The sequence below is a fragment of the Pongo abelii genome, chromosome 8 (assembly GCF_028885655.2).
Source record: "Pongo abelii isolate AG06213 chromosome 8, NHGRI_mPonAbe1-v2.0_pri, whole genome shotgun sequence".
NCBI classification, from domain to species: Eukaryota; Metazoa; Chordata; class Mammalia; order Primates; family Hominidae; genus Pongo; species Pongo abelii.
The window spans coordinates 19,264,477-19,281,287 of NC_071993.2; the positions used below are offsets into that span (position 1 = coordinate 19,264,477).

Genomic DNA, 16,811 nt, shown 5'->3' on the forward strand with positions numbered 1-16,811 from the left:
AGTGTCTTCTTTGAGTCTCCTAGTATCTTATCTTATTTCTTATACAGCATTTATGATGTAGTGTAGTGAATGTATCATACCAAGTGTAGGAGAGGAAAAGTAATACCGTTTCCTCACTCATCACAAGGGACATGGCTGGAACCCCTATAACAAAAGAGAGGTTAAAAAAAAAAAATAACAAATTTATTAACATTTTATGTGACATAGGGGCCTTCCAAAACAAAGGCCTAAAGACCAGGGAAAACTCTCTATGTTTATACTTAGGTTCAACAATGAATGGACAATCATGAAGAAATACAAATGGACAAAAAGAATATGATCTCATTGTAATAAATTGGAGAGAACTCAGCAAAGATCTTTATGGACCTCTCTGTGTAGTGTTTCTTTCATCCAGGTATAGATAGGGTAGGACACCAGTTACATGAGGTTCTTATGACCTATTTTGAGAAGTAAGCCGGATAATTCGTTTATGGCTGGCTCTCACAAAGAAAAGAGAGGGGAAGTCAGAGAGGGACTCCAAGGTGCCATATTTTGGGATAGCATGTTCTGACTCCAAGGTGCTATATTTTGAGATAGCATGTTCTGAGCCCTGGCACAAGTAAATTTAATGATCCTTGAGATTGGAGACCCTCCATGATAAGATAGAGATGCACCTTCTGTCTGTGTCTTGGACTGGTGGTCCACTATGCAGGTTCATAAGATTCCTGGTGTAAATTACTTCTTCCTTTCCCTCCTTTCTCTCTCTCTCTCTCTCTCTCTCTCTCTCTTTCTTCTTGGAATAACAATATAATATGAGTAATTAACAAGAAAGAAAACAAATTATATCAGTCATTATTCAGAGTGTTAGAATAAACTAAAATTAAATAGATGTCTCTGAGTGCTTCAGCATATGAATATTATCAGCCACTATATGTGGTTATTGATGTGTGCTTCACTACATTGAGTATGTTTCTGTGTATGTATATAATATATATTATGTTTCTATGAATGTATATAATACTTAAATATTTTAATATGGAAATAAATCATTGCCTCCAGCACACTGATTACAAATTAATTCATATCTCAATTAAATTGAGTTGTAAGCCACACAGTTGATTACCCCAAGGAGCTCATTATAAATGCATATGACTCTTAATGGCTCCAATGGGAAGAGAGCCCTTCACTCGTGATGAATGTTACCACTTTTAATTGAAACAAGGTTACCTTTGGCATTAAGGTACATAAGATGCTGTCAAAGCAGTTATGGTTTTATAAATTTAAATTAGGATGTTCTGGTCAGAACAGTTTTCTAAAATTAGATTGGAGAATGGGACAGATGTAAATAGGGTTCCTCTACACAAAGAAATATGATTGTAAGACATTACTTTTGTGATGTGTTTTTAACAGTTTTATCTTTCTGTAATTATAGTTAATTTTGGAGGCTACTGTTTTGTCGTCAAATGCTACTGTTGCTCTAGATGACATCAGTGTATCCCAGGAATGTGAAATTTCCTATAAATCACTACCAAGGACCAGTACACAAAGCAAATGTAAGTTTTTCCTTGTCATTGTTGCTGTTTTAAACATTGAATTAAGCTCTTCTCAATATCAAAATATAAAATGTATTAGAGTCACGAATACCTAATACAGGGTGTGGATTATATTACCTCTTCTTGAAACCTAAAATATATATATATATTTTTTAAAAGGTAAACATCTGGTCTAGTCCTTAGGCCTCTCTTCCAGTAATATGGAAAATATTCTATGCTTGCAGCTGAAATTATTACATCCAAATATTTTAATTATAAATATTATGAAAAAATTATAATTGTTTTGCATATTTTAAATACACTTTTATAAATATTCACTTCTCCATTAATTTTATTCAGAACTTCAAATGAGCATGTAATAATATTCATATTTCAGGATCACCCAGAAGTTCAAAAAAAACAAAAAGGTTGTGTTTGGGAAAATGATGTAAGGCCAACCAAAATTTAAAACTGGATCTTAAAATTCTGTGTTTCTATTCAAAATTTAATATTTCCAAATCACAGATGGAGTTTGTCTAATTCTTTGACTAAATTTTTTGGAGAGAATATCAATTAAAGACCAGAAATGTTGCCATAAAAATGGATCTCATATAGTCAACTATGTATTTTAAAACCTAATCATTATTTAGATTCTGGGATCATGTACACAGTGAAAGAATTTACACTATACCTTCAGTTACTTCCTCTTTCTAGTACTCATTGACGTTTCTCTCTGACCACTCCTACCCTCAGATCTGAATGAATCTGACAATGTTAAAAATGTTTTCTGAAAAGTGTCACACTTTATTTTTCTTCATCTGTATCTGTGGAAAAGATTTGCATATGAAAATCAGACATACTGTATATTCCTAAGTTATATTTACTTAAACAACATATTTAGTGAGTGGAACAGTTGTATTCTTACAGGAGCTGAATGGACTAATCAAGAAAAATTCGGGTCGCATGATTCTAGATTGAGACGATTAAAGAACTTTTAATTAAAGGTCCTTTATTAAAGACATTTTTCATTCGAGAGATTGTATATTTCTGGGTGCTAACTTATATTGGGTTAACGTGTATTTACTTTATTCAGAATGTGTATCCTGCATGCATAATAGACCATTCTAACCTCTGTGCATATGTTCATGCAAGTGTGTGTGTGTGTGAGTGCATGTGTGCGCATGTCTGCCTGTGTGTCTGCGTATGTGTGTGTGCATGCCTGTGTGTCTGTGTGTGTGTGCATGTGTGTCCGTGTGTGTACGTGCATGTGTGCATGTGTGTGTGTGTGTGCATGCGTGTCTGTGCACGTGTGTGTGTGATTCTGATAGACACTGAAGAGTGCAGAGCAGCAGATTTAATGATTCATTTAAAGATTCATGAGTTTGGCCGGGCGAGGTGGCTCACACCTGTAATCCCAGCACTTTGGGAGCCTGAGCTGGGCGTATCACTTGAGGTCAGGAGTTCAAGACCTGCCTGGCCAACATGGTGAAACCCTGTCTCTACTAAAAATACAAAAAAATTAGCCAGGGCATGGTGGCAGGCACCTGTAGTCCCAGCTACTCCGGAGGCTGAGGCAGGAGAATGGTGTGAACCCAGGGGGCAGAGCTTGCAGTGAGCCAAGATCGCTCCACTGCACTCAAGCCTGGGTGACAGAGCAAGACTCCTCTCAAAAAAAAAAAAAAAAAAAAAAAGAGAAAGATTCACGAGGTTTTAAGGGTTAAACAGGATTACCTTATTTTTGTTGTTTAATTAAAGATTTTCTTTTTCCTAATTAAATACCACATCACCAGAATCGTAATAGCTGAAAAGCATTAAAGTTGACATTGAAGAGCATTCTCTTGTAATGTAGTATTTGGAGGTATAGGGGCAGAAGGGTGTGACAAAAACCTTTCCTCACCCATCATAAGGGTCACAGCTGACATTCTGAGAATGAAAGACAGTTTAATGAGAGAAAAGCATAACAAATTTGTTTATCAAAGTTTTACTTGACACAGAAGCCTTCAGAAATGAAGATGCAAAGACCCAGAGAAAACCATGTGCTTTATTTTATTTTTTCGTTTTTATTTGTTTTTCAGCCCCTTTTCCTATTTAGAAAACTGTGTATTTTTCTGCTTAGTTTTGGTGAAGAACAAACAGCCATTTTGAAATGTGATCGGACAAAAGGGTATGATCCAGTGGTAACAGACTGAGCAGGGAAACTTAGCAAAGCCTCTGTGTTCAGAGTCTCCTTGACTCCCTTGTGTAGAATTTCTTCCCCCCTGGGAACAGGAAAGGACCCCTCTAGAATGAGGATCTTGTGACCTAATTTCAGGCAAGATAAGCCAGATAATTTCTTTATGACCAGCACTCACAAAGAAAGGTCAGGGAAGATCAGAGTGACCTTGCTCCTGGGGTACCTCCCAATCTCCTTCAGTTCAAAGTACTTTGGGGCAGCCTTTCCTGAGCTCTTACCGAGGCAAAAGTGTGGTTAAAGGTTTTAAATCATTACTAAAATTAACCTTAGCAGAAGTTTTTGAGACACTTGATCTTGCTTACAGAGAATTCTTTTCTTAAATTCACTTAGGATTCATGGATATATGCATCCATCTGAACACCAGATCAGTAGGATAGATAATATGTCTAATTAGGACAAATTACATGAACGATTCCTGAAAGATGAATGGATGTACACAAAGGAATAAAAGGTGTTTGTTATTGTTTTTGCAAATATTCCAGTAGACAATTATAGGATCTCATTTGTGGAGTTCAGTATTAGTAATGGGCAGAAGTTTATGGAGAGAAACTGAAAGGTATATTTAAAAACGTGCCATGTTCCATTGACAGTAAATTGCTGTATGTATGGAGCAGAATGGCCAAAGGTTTACCCAGACTACCCAGACCCTGTACAGGACTTGAAGCTTTTGAAATCTAATAGACATACAAATGGCTGCACCACTTCAAAGCAATCTCAGAGCCATAGTTTTCTGCTCACAGTCCACATGATGAAAATCACAAGTGCTACTTTGATTTGGCCTTTAATCAAGCTTCTTCTCCTTCAGAATATTTAAAAGCTAGTGTTGATGAAACAATTATGCATTCTGTTTATTTGTTAAAGGGAGAGAGCCTGTTTTACGCTCTTAATCTCAATTTTGAAGCTAGATTTGTGCCAGGTGAGGATGCAGGGTGTATTTCATCCAGGAAGATCCGTCATTTTCCACCTGAGTGCCCAAAGGGAGCACATGAAACTAATTGCTGTGAGTGCACTACTGACTCCTTCAGCAAATATTTATATGTACATATTTAATCTGAACATAAAGTGCATACTACTCAAGTGAGCATTGTTTGATGAAGACAGTCAGAATAGAGACCTCTGCATGATGGCAATGACTTGCCGGCGAGAACAAACCAGATTCACTTTAAACTAGAGGCGATGAATGAAAACGTCCTGCTAACTTTCAGTTTTGCCCTGTTGGAGAATAACAGTTGAAATACATGCAGGATAGAGCGCAAAACACAAGAACAAGGATGTATCTAGCCAGTCATAGAAAAATAAGTACTACATGATGCCATTTATATGAGGTATCTATGTAGTCAAATTTGTAGAATCAAAGAGTAAAATTGTGGTAACCAGGTTCTGGGAGAAGAGGAAGTGCAAAATTACTAATCAACAGGCATACATTTTCAGTCAAACAAGATGAATAAGCTCTAGACATCTGCTGTATAACATGGTACCTAAAGTCAATGATAATGTATTGTACACTTAAAAATGTGTTATGGAGGTAGATCTGGCTGGGCGCGGTGGCTCAAGCCTGTAATCCCGGCACTTTGGGAGGCTGAGGCAGGTGGATCACTTGAGGCCAGGAGTTCAAGATCAGCCTGGCCAACATCACAAAACCCCATCTCTACTAAAAATATAAAAATTATCAGGGCATGATGGCACATGCCTGTAATCCCAGCTACTCAGAAGGTGCAGGTTGCTGTGAGCTGAGATCACACCACTGCATTACAGCCTGGGTGACAGAGAGAGACCATGTCTGCCACACCCCCAAAAAAAGAGGGTAGATCTTATATTTTCTTATCACAATATATCTATTATAAACATTTCTGTATTAAATTATTTTTAACATCATAATATTCTTATTATCTTAAGCAGTTGCTATTTCAGTACAACTAGCAGTAGAACACTTTATACTGCTTACAAATGTTATTTCAAATGATAGTGTATCAATAAATAGTTCTATTGTCATAAAACTATAGATCCTGCGTAGTTTTATATATTTTTCCACCTTTGAGAGTCTCCTTTCAGTTTGTCCTTTTCCAGGGCAATGCCTCCATTCTTTCTGCATTCTACTTAAATGATACTAAAACTATCCTAGCATCCCTGAAAAAGTAATACAGAAGAAGAAAAAAAAAGAAGGTTGTCTGTTGGTGGATAAGCTTTTCCAAAAGTATTTTAATAACTGTGCTATTGAACACAATAAAGAAAGGCAAGAGGAAAGGCAAGAGAAGCATCCCATCTTATTGATTACCCATACCCGAGGTGAAAACCAAGGTGGTTTTGAGTCAAGACAGTGGAGGAACACAGACATTTTCCAGAAGTGTGGTGGGGCAAAGAGTTGGAGAGATTCTTTCCTCTGCATTCAAAACATACATGAGAAGGACGAGAACAATCAGGGCCATTGCTGAGTGCTAATACATTGGCAAGCAGCCATGCTGTGACCTGCAAAAAACCTTATGAGCGTCTTTTCTATACCAAGAGATTTGGTAAGAAGAAAGTGTGATCATTTCCCTCAAGAAACGTAACCTATTACAGAGAGCTCAGAAATAAATCTAAACATAAAAAACCAACTAAGTTTTGATAAAGGCACCAAGAGGACACAGTAGGGAAAAAGTAGTCTCTTCAATAAATGGTGCCGGAAAATCTGGACGTTCTCATGCGAAAGAATGAAATTGGACCTTTGTCTTACACCATACACTTAAATAAATTCGAAATGTAAGAAAGTCCTAAATTTAAGACCTGAAATCATTAAACTCCTAGAAGAGAACATAGGGGAAAAACTCCTTGACATTAGGGTTGGCAATGATTTTTTAATATCACACCAAGTGCTTGGCTACAAAAGCAGAAATAAATAATGGGATTACCTCAAACTAAAAAGCTTCTGCACAGTAAAGGAAACACTCAGCAAAATAAAATAGCAACCGACATATTGGGAAAAAATATTTGCAAACCATGTATCTGATAAGGGGTTAATATTCAAAATTTTTGAAGATTTTATACAACTCAGAAATAGATAATTAGATAAAACATGGGCAAAGGCCCTGAATAGACACTTCCCCACAGAAGACATAAAAATAATCAACTGATATATGAACAGATAGTCCACATTTCATTGGCATTAATCATAAGGGAAATACAAATCCAAAACTGTTTTAGATACCTCCTCATATCAATTAGGATGGCTATAATTAAAAAAAAAAGGGTAACACATTTTAGTAAGAGTGTGGAGAAAAGAGTACTCATATACTGTTGGTGCGAATGTGAATTGTGCAGCCATTATGGAATATGGTATGGAAGTTTCTAAAGAAATTAACAATAAAACTACCCTATGATTTAGCAATCCCTCTTTTGGGTATATACCCAGAAGAAATGAAATTATCACCTCATAAAGCTATCTGCACTCCCGTGTTCACTGCAGGATTATTCTTGATAGCCAAGATATGAAAACAACCTAAGTGTCTTTTAATGTACAGATAGTTAAACTGTGGTATCTAAAAAGCAGTGTAATATTATTCAGCCTTTAAAAAAGAGATTCTGCCATTTTTCACATCCTGGGTGAATCTGGAGGAAATTATACTAAGTGAAATAAGCCAAACACAGGAAGGAAAATATTGTGGGATCTCAATTATGGGTGACATCTAAAAATTATATACAGATATAGAGAATAAAACAGTGGTTACCAGAGGCAGGGGCCAAGGGAAGGAAATGGAGATATGTAGATTGGAGGATACGATGTAGCAGATATGGAGGAGAAATGTGTCTAGAGATGTAATGTACAATGTGAGGACTACAGTTAATAACACTTGAGGACTACAGTTAATAACACTTTCCTGGATTTGAGATTTGAGATTTGATAAATGAGTAAGTTTTAGCTACTCTTGCCGCAAAAAAAGAAAAAAAAAGGGTAATTATGTGAGATAATGGATATTTAATTTGCCTCACTGTAATAACCACTTTACTATCTATATGTATCCCATAACCTTATGCTGTGTATCTTTAATATACCTAATAAAATTTGCTTTAAAAATTAAGAAAAGAAGCTTAGTCTATTAGGTAAGAAATATATCGATTTAATAGTGTTGTAATGATAACTGGAATAGAGATGTAAGCAAGTAGCTATTTTAACTCTAGGAAGTTGGAGCATATATTCAATAGAAGGTAGGTAAGTCCTCAGCAGGAATTTCTTAAGATGTTTTCTAGTTTTCTTGCTGTATAAGAAGAGCGTCTATTGCAAGTTCTGCCAGGGATTAACAGTTCTAGGCCTGTGTCTGATATACATTAAGACTGTTACCAAATGTACATGGTTTAAGAACCTTACCTATATAGTCTTTTAATCATCAAAACAAATATAAGAAGTACTATTTTCCTCCTTTTACGAACTTTCTTGTCATTTAGTTTCTTATCAGTTAGAATTCCATTTTAAACACAGTCTGCCTCCAAAACCTACATTCTTTTTTTTTTTTTTGAGATGGAGTCCCTCTCTGTCGCCCAGGCTGGAGTGCAGTGGCGCCATCTGGTCTCGCTGCAAGCTCCGCCTCCCAGGTTCACGCCATTCTCCTGCCTTAGCCTTGCAAGTAGCTGGGACTACAGGCGCCTGCCACCATGCCCGGCTAATTTTTTTTTGTATTTTTTTTAGTAGAGACGGGGTTTCACTGTGTTAGCCGGATGGTCTCGATCTCCTGACCTCGTGATCCGTCCACCTCAGCCTCCTAAAGTGCTGGGATTACAGGCGTGAGCCACCGCACCCGGCCCAAAACCTACATTCTTAACTGCAAATCGTACAGCCTTTCTATCATTTTAAGGTCATCATTACATTGAGAATGATGTTTTTGGAAACTGTGAAAAGTTCCCTACATCAGCAGTTTAAGCAATAGGAAGTTTGAAGCCGATGATCAAAACTTCACTTTTGGAGAAGAAACGATGCCCTTAGTCCCTAAGATGTCAAATGGTCACTTAGTAAATGCTGTCGAGAAGTTTAAGGGATGAATGTCTTTAAAAAATAATACTTAATCCTTTCTCCTTAGTAATTATTTCTTTAATCACAGTACATTTTATAAATCTGAAATGTATTAAATTGCTTTTAATTCTTATGGTGCTTTTGAGGGACTTAAAAGATAATTTTTTAGATGTAAAAAGAAAATGAAAGATCACTATTTGGATAATGGACCCACCGTCATAGGGAATTGAATTAGAAAATTAGCAAACGAGCTCCAGTTCTCTAAAGTCTTATTTTGAGGTTTTTTTGTTTTTTTTTTTTGCCTGTTTTTTTGAAAAAGCTAATTTTATACTGTGAATCTGTTTATTCATAGAAATGCTAATTCTTCATCCCATTTTTGTGAATCCTTTCATTAGAGATTCTGGCAATGAGTGGAGGTGAGGTAAAGACACAGTGAAGAATATGGAGAAGTAGGAGTCTTTTTTTTTCCTTGTCTTCTCTGCAGCAAAAAGGTTTGAAGGAAGCATGCAAAATTTAGGCTGTGATTCTAATGTTGAACAAATGAGCATATCACTTCTCTTATAGAGACCTTAATTGCTTGAAAAAACAGGGGTTTCTTATAAGGAGGAAAAGGCAATGCCACCCTCAGGATTTCTATTTATGAACTTAAATCCTCCTAAAAAGGACCATTGCTATTCTTGAATTTCAAACATTTAATATTTTAATGCTATTTATTTTAATTTTTCTCACTTTCGCAACCATCTTTAACACAATGTACTTTCTCTTTTACATGAGACTGATTATGGCCTACTTCAAATGGGTTATTAAGTTTGCTAAAAAGTTGGGTCTTCAGTGCCTTGAAATATTTTCAGATTTTGTAGAAAAAAAATAGCAAGCATAAATTGTAGCCAATTTTGGTAAATGAGAGAAAAAGCTATTGGATTTGTTCAAGAGCTGTTTGGGATACACAGAGGTTAGGAACTTTTGCAGAATTTTGATAGTCTTGGATAATTTAATTGAATGTTTCCATATTTATTTATATTATGATATAAAAGTACAATTACTTAAATTGTAACCCAGGTGTACAGGTTTTCAAGGAGTCTCTCTCTCTGTGCCAGTTAAAACATCACACACTGACTATGATGTAAAATTGTCTCTGATATTTTATTCATGATAACTGTAGGACTGAAATACCTACATAGCATGACAGGTACAACATATCTCAAGAAAACTTCCCTGGACCTTCAGAAACTCGAAGGGACGGGCGACAGGGTGAATCACTGTTGGATACAATTTTTCCTGCGCATGGCGGAATTACAACATATCATAAAAGTTCAATACCAGAGTGGATTTTACACCTGGGCTCACATTGCCATTTATGAGGAACTAGACAGTCTGTATGTTTTCATTTAAGGGAATGTTTAACATGTCTGCACGTCTTAGCTCTCAAGCCAAAGTTGGCATCAGGACAAACCCTAAATGGAGGCAGATTGGGAGTGAGCTCCAGAGAGCAGAGCCAGTACCTAGGTGTCTTCCCATAATTCCAGTGTTCTGAAAAGTCCATTTCTCCTGGACAGGTTAGTCGATGTAAAGGCCAATCAAAATGCCACCTCATCATTTTTGAAAGCTTATCTTTATTTTTCTTAGATCAAAATTGTTACTCCGAATTGTTTCTTTAGGATAGATCATAAAAAGGGAAATTTTGGGTTTAAGTTTTTTTTGTTGTTTTGTTTTGTTTTATTTTTGAAACAGGGTCTTGCTCTGTCGCCCAGGCTGGGGTGCAGTGGCGCAATCTTGGCTCACTGCAACCTCTGTCTCCTGGGTTCAAGTGATTCTCCTGCCTCAGCCTCCCTAGTGGCTAGACTACAGGTGAGCACCACCATGCCCAGCTAATTTTTGTATTTTTAGTGGAGATGGGGTTTTGCCATGTTGGCCAGGCTGGTCTCGAACTCCTGACCTCAGGTGATCCACCCGCCTTGGCCTCCCAAGGTGCTGAGATTACAGGCATGAGCCACCGTGCTCAGCCTGAATTGTCATTTAATGACATTCAACACATTTTGCCAAATGTTTCCCCAAAACGTTATGCTGATAAACAATCATATCAACAAAGTAAAACTGTGGCAGTGTCCCTGTGTTTGAAGTCCATTTTGAAATTTACTTTCACTTTTCATGATCATGCAAATACTATTTATAAGTTCCTATTTTTGTGAACAAATACTTTGTTTCCTTAAGACTAAAATAAATACTACTACTTTATGTAGTGCTTTCTTTCGTTCCAGGAGATAATGTGTATACTGGAAAATGAAGATATGTGTCAAATAATATCAATGGTACATTTTCTCACACCTACATTGGATTAACAGGACATATATAAATTATTTTGTTCTAGCTGTGCTATGTAATGTAGGCAAGAAAGCCAAAATTTACTTAAACAGCTCTGTAAGTTGTAAAGACATTTTAATATTTCCAGACAACACTTACTGAGCACTGTAATTTGTTTCTGTCTAAAATCTATTTAGTCCGAAGTGCACGTACTAATTTTATGAAAAAATTCTAAACAATTTCCTATATTCTACTTTTCTGTCTACTCATGAGAAAAAACCATGTAAGTCTCTACTGAGTAGTTGAATTCAATGAAATCTTAGCCAAGGCAGGTTGAATAGTACAAGGAAAAGGAGTGATTTATTATTTGTTTATTTATTTATTCAATCTTAGATGCTGATTATATATTTTCCTCAAACTAGTGTATCTGCTAAACACAGAAACATGTTAATTAGACACTGGCATTTCCACAGCCGAGATACATAATAGAGACAAAGTGGTTTTATATGTGTTGATACTTTGCAAGCCATGTATCTTATGTACTCATTATTGACCGAGAATAATTGCATTACTCTGCAGTGAGACTTATGTTTTCTTTTATTACATAAATGCACTGAGAGAAGGCTTGAATTTCCTATAGCAACTCTCTGCTCTGTGTTTTTTGAGGTGTGTGTGTGTGCGTGTGTGTGTGTGTGTGTGTGTGTCTTAGTCTTTGAATTAGGACTATTTTTTCAGTGTATTTTCTGAAAAATGTTTCTGAGTAGGCCTTTTTGGCTAGATTGGAGATACTTAATCTTAATTATAATATTAAAGGATTTCTATGGTGTGTCTCTCTGTATAATTACAAATTACTTTTAATTTTGTAAGATCTGGGAAAATAAGCTGCTGTTTTCTGTGTTCTATCTTATGTTCTTTTTCCATAGCCCCGTATACAAGAAAAAAAGTGTGAAAATATACCTACACTTGCTAATTATTGAGTATCTTCCTCTTTTATTAAATGCATATTGGTAAATAAGTCTCTATAGGGAAAAAAAGCCTATCTAGTTATTTTTCCTTAGTAAAGTGGATTTCCATTCTCTTCTCATTGTCCTCAAGTTTAAAATCTAGACAACTGTTTTCTATTCAGACAAATCCCTCTAGACAGATGTCATTGTGAAAGACCCTAACGGGAGGTTGTTTCTGGTGAAGGCTCATCATTTCTGTGGCATAAAATCAAGAAGTGGAGAAAACGTCTATTCACCCTCATTTATGGAAGTCATTGATCACCGATAAACAAAAGTGAAAAGTATTTCTATAGTCAGGTAAAATCTGATAAATAACCCATGATATCTTGATCAATCTTTGCTGCAGATAATCATGTTGTTAGGAGAGTTCAGGATAGTAGTGCAAATAAGTGATTCTTCTTCCTCAGTTGAAAATTCTGTTGAGAATAAAAGTCAGGCATTTAACAAGAAAGACTTCTTCTATGATTATTTAAGATTAAGTTTCAATACATTAGATTATTAATGGTGACTATGGAGAGAGTGGATTTTTTTTTTCCATGTCATACTTTGAGCTCGGCTGGGTTATTATTTTTTTGACAAGATCATTGTTCTTCTTCACTCTTAAAATTGTGTTAGAATTATTACTGGCTTTCCTTTTCTTTTTGTTGCTTATCTGCTGAAACTATTCAGTTCTTCTCTTTTCTCCCATGCCACTACTCTTGTTCATTTTGTTTCCATTTTCAGGTTAGCAATGTGTGTGATAGGTAAAAAGGGGGCGTAAAGATCCTTCCCCACCTAACACCAAGTGTTCCAAGCATCCAAGCAATCGACGTCTCCCTGCCTTGCAGAAACACACCACTGTAGGGAGTGAAATGTACACTGCTTCTGATGTGATAGAATTATCTCTTTGGGATATAGGTTTAAAGACACCTAAAAGACCACATAATAATTTACTTAATTTATATAGTATAAATACTCACATGCTTACTTTTAAGCACTTACTTTATAGCTGACAGTGTTTGAAGTAAATTTGCATGCACAAACTAATTTATAGCTCTGTAAAATAAGGCATAAAGAGGATTAATATTAGGGCCCTGCTTCCTAGCTGGGGAGAGACTGACACTTAAAATGAGTGAATAAATTATGTACTATTTTTAGAAGGGAGGTATGCTGTAGAAAAAAAATGAGGCAAGGAAAGGGCAATGGGGGAAGGCAAGGGAACTTTGCAGTTTCCAAGAGAGTGGTCATAGTACATCTCAGTTACAAGGTGGCATTGTAACAAAGACTTGAGAAGGTGAGGAAACAAGCTGTGAGACATCGCAAAAGATATGAAAGAGTGTTCTAAGCAGAAGGAAGGAACTAAGGGATTGGGACAGGAACACATCTGGTGAATTTGAACAATAGCAAGGGGACCAATGTGGCTGAAAGAGGTTGATTATAGAGAACAATTATAGGATAATAAGGTTGAGGAAGAGCAGCCCACCTAGAGCAATGGTTCCCAACATTGGCTGTGTGTGAGAGACACTCAGAGTTCTTTGCAGCAACATGGATTGAGTTGGAGGCCAGAATCCTAAGCAAATTAACATAGAAACGGAAAACAAATACCACATGTTCTCACTCGTAAGTGGGTACCAAAACACTGAGTGCACATGGACATAAATATGGACACAATAGACAATGGACTACTGGAGGGTGGAGAGGTGGGCATGTTTCAAAACTACCTGTTGGGTACTGTGCTCACTACCTGGGTTATGGGATCTGTACTCCAAACCTCAGCATCGTGCAACATTGCCATGTAACAAATATGCACATGTACTCACTATATCTAAAATTAAAGTCGTAATAAAAAGTCTTGAGGCAGGGCTAATTAAATCACAATCTCTAGGGTAGAATCCTGGCATTCATAATTTTTAAATTATGTGCAGCCAAGGTTGACGACCATTTCAGCCGAGGCCTTATGGGTCATTGTAAGAACACCAGCTTTTAAATGAGACTGGGAGCATTTTGAACAGAAGACTTTCAAGATCTGGCTTGCCACAATCACTGTGTTTGCTACATTGAAAAGAGATAGAAGGGGGTTATTGATGCCCATCGTCAATGACCACCTGTAACAAAATTGGGTTTATTGATAGTTGCTAAGCAAGGAAAATAGCCTACTAGGAGAAACTGGGATGTGGCTTAGCAAGAGGAACTTGTTCTAGGATTTGGGCTTGTGTTGGGTCATTTACAGAAGGGCTCAAGGAAGCAAGAATTTTCTTTTGATTGGACATTTTCAAGAAATAGGATAATTCTATAATTGTATATCTGAACAAATTTTATTTAGGAGGTGAGAGAAATTGAACTAAAGTTATAATTGGTTAAAATACAATACTCATGTCAGTCAGGAAAGGAGAATGAATATTTGAGCACTTTCGAGTTTACACTTTGATCTTTTTTTTGTCTGTGTTCAGAAATGAATAGAGTGGCCTTCTTTTTGTGTGGTTTTGTTTCTCAGTCTACAGAGCGACCTTGTTTAATGTTGTTGATCTGTGCAAATCTTTATGTTCAATGGAAGATCACTACAGCTCAGCTGTTATTGTCAGTTCAGGTACTAGCAACACCAAAGTCTAGATGACATCACCAGCAAACTCCGAACTGTTGGCCAGTGGCAAAAATGGAAGCAGAAAGAGCAGCTGGGGAGTATTCCAAGGACTGAATAAGGAAATGATGGTGACTTGAGCTAGGTAGGGTGAGAGCAGTAGAGATGGTCAGAAGGGGGCAGATTCTGGATCTATTTTGAAGGCAGGTAGAAGTGAAAAGCTTTGATAGAAATGAATAAATAATACAAAGATAATAAAGCAAATCAGAGAAATCAAACATTGGTCCTTCAAAAAGATTGATAAAATTGACAAACCTTTAACTAAATGGACCTAGGGAGAGAGAGAAAGGGAGAGAGACAGAGAGAGGGAGAGAGAAAGAGAGAGAGAATATTCAAATTACTATAATCAGAAATAAAAGTGGGGACATTAGTTTCAATTCTACATAAATAAAAAAGATTATAAGATTAGAGTACCATACACAAGTACATGCCACAAAATTGGATAACTTAAGTGTAATAAACAGTTTCCTAGAAATGTAAAACCTACCAAGACTAAAGCACAAAGAAATAGAAAATCTGAATGGACCTACAACTAGCGAAGAGATTTGATGATTAATAAAAGATCTGCCAACAAAGTAATGCCCTGTCCCATTACTTTGGGAACTGTCCCATTAGTGTCAGTGGTGAAGTTTGCCAAATATGTAAAAAAGAACTAACAACAGTCCTCTCAAATTTTTCCAAAAAATTGAAGAGAAAGAATATTTTCTAACTTATTCAATGAGGCCAGCGTTACCCTGAGACTCAAGCCAGACAAAGAGACTGCAAAAAAAAGAAAACTATGAACCTATATCCTTTATGATCATTTATGCAAAATCCTCAACAAAATATTAGCAAACTTATTTCAGAAGTATATTAAAAAGATTATACAACATGACCAAGTGGGATTTTTTCCTGGAATGCAGGAATGGTTCAACCTAGGAATATCTGTCTATGTAATGCACCACATTAACAGAATGAAGGAAGGAGAAAAACACGTGATCACCTCAATTGATGCAGAAAAAAACATTTGATACAATTCAATATTCAATTCAGGATAAAAATACTCAACAAACCAGGAATAAAAGGAAACCACCTCAACATAATAAAAGCCATATATGAAAAACCCACAGCTACATTACACTCACTGGTGAAAGACTAAAAGCTTTTCTTCTAAGATCAGGAATAAGGCAAGGATGTCCATCTGTATCCACGTTTGCCACTTCTATTCGTAGTACTAGCAAAAGCAATTACTTTAAAACATAACAAAAAAGAAAATAATAGGAATAAGGAAAATGAAATAAAAGTCATACAAATTTGAAAGAAAGAATTTTTATATGTAAATATCCCTGTAAGTTCTACAAAAAACTCTGTTAGAACTAAAAAATGAATTCAACAAAATGTAAAGTTAAAATACAAAAATTTGTTGCATTTCTATACATTAGCAATGAACCATCCAAAAAGGAAATTAAAAAGCCAATTTTCTTGCAATAACATAAAAAAGAATAAAAGTCTTTAGGAAATAATCAAGATGGTGAAAGACTTGTACAATAAAAAATAAAACACATTTCTGAAATAAATTTTTAAAAATATAAATAATGAAAAGACATTCCATATTCATAGATCAGAAGACATAATATTCTTAAGATGTCAGTACCACTCAAAGTGATCTACAGATTCAATATAATCCCTGTTACAATACCAATCACATTTTTTAGCTGAAATAGAAAGTAAGTTCTTATTGAATCTCAAAGAACCCCAAATAGACAAAATAATTCTGAAAAAGAGGAACACAGTTGGAGGACACACACACCCTGATTTCAAAACTTATTACAAAACTACAGTAAACAAAACAGTATGGTACTGCCAAAAAGACCAATGTATAGATCAGTGGAATAGATTACAGAGTCCAGAAATAAACCCTCACATATATGAACAAGTGATTTTTTTTTGGCAAAGGTACCAACACCATTCAATTGGTAAAATCCAGTATTTTCAATACATGCTGCTGGGAAAACTAGATATCAACTTGCGAAAGTATGAAGTTGGACCCTTACCTAACTTCATATTCAAAAATTAACTCAAAATCAATCCATAAACTAAGTATAAGACCTAAAACTATAAAACTCTTAGAAGAAAATATAGGACGGAAACCTTATGATGCTGTGTCTGTCAATGATTTAATGGA

The 16,811-nt window shown here is 35.9% G+C and overlaps 1 protein-coding gene across 1 annotated transcript in view; it reads left to right on the forward strand.

Annotated features, from left to right (window-relative positions):
• MALRD1 (MAM and LDL receptor class A domain containing 1) overlaps positions 1-16,811 on the forward strand; it is a 678,818-nt gene that overhangs the window by 123,217 nt on the left and 538,790 nt on the right. The window contains exon 14 of the mRNA XM_024253733.2: positions 1,412-1,532. Within this exon, the coding sequence (XP_024109501.2) occupies positions 1,412-1,532 (121 nt within the window). The remainder of the gene's footprint in view (positions 1-1,411; positions 1,533-16,811) is intronic.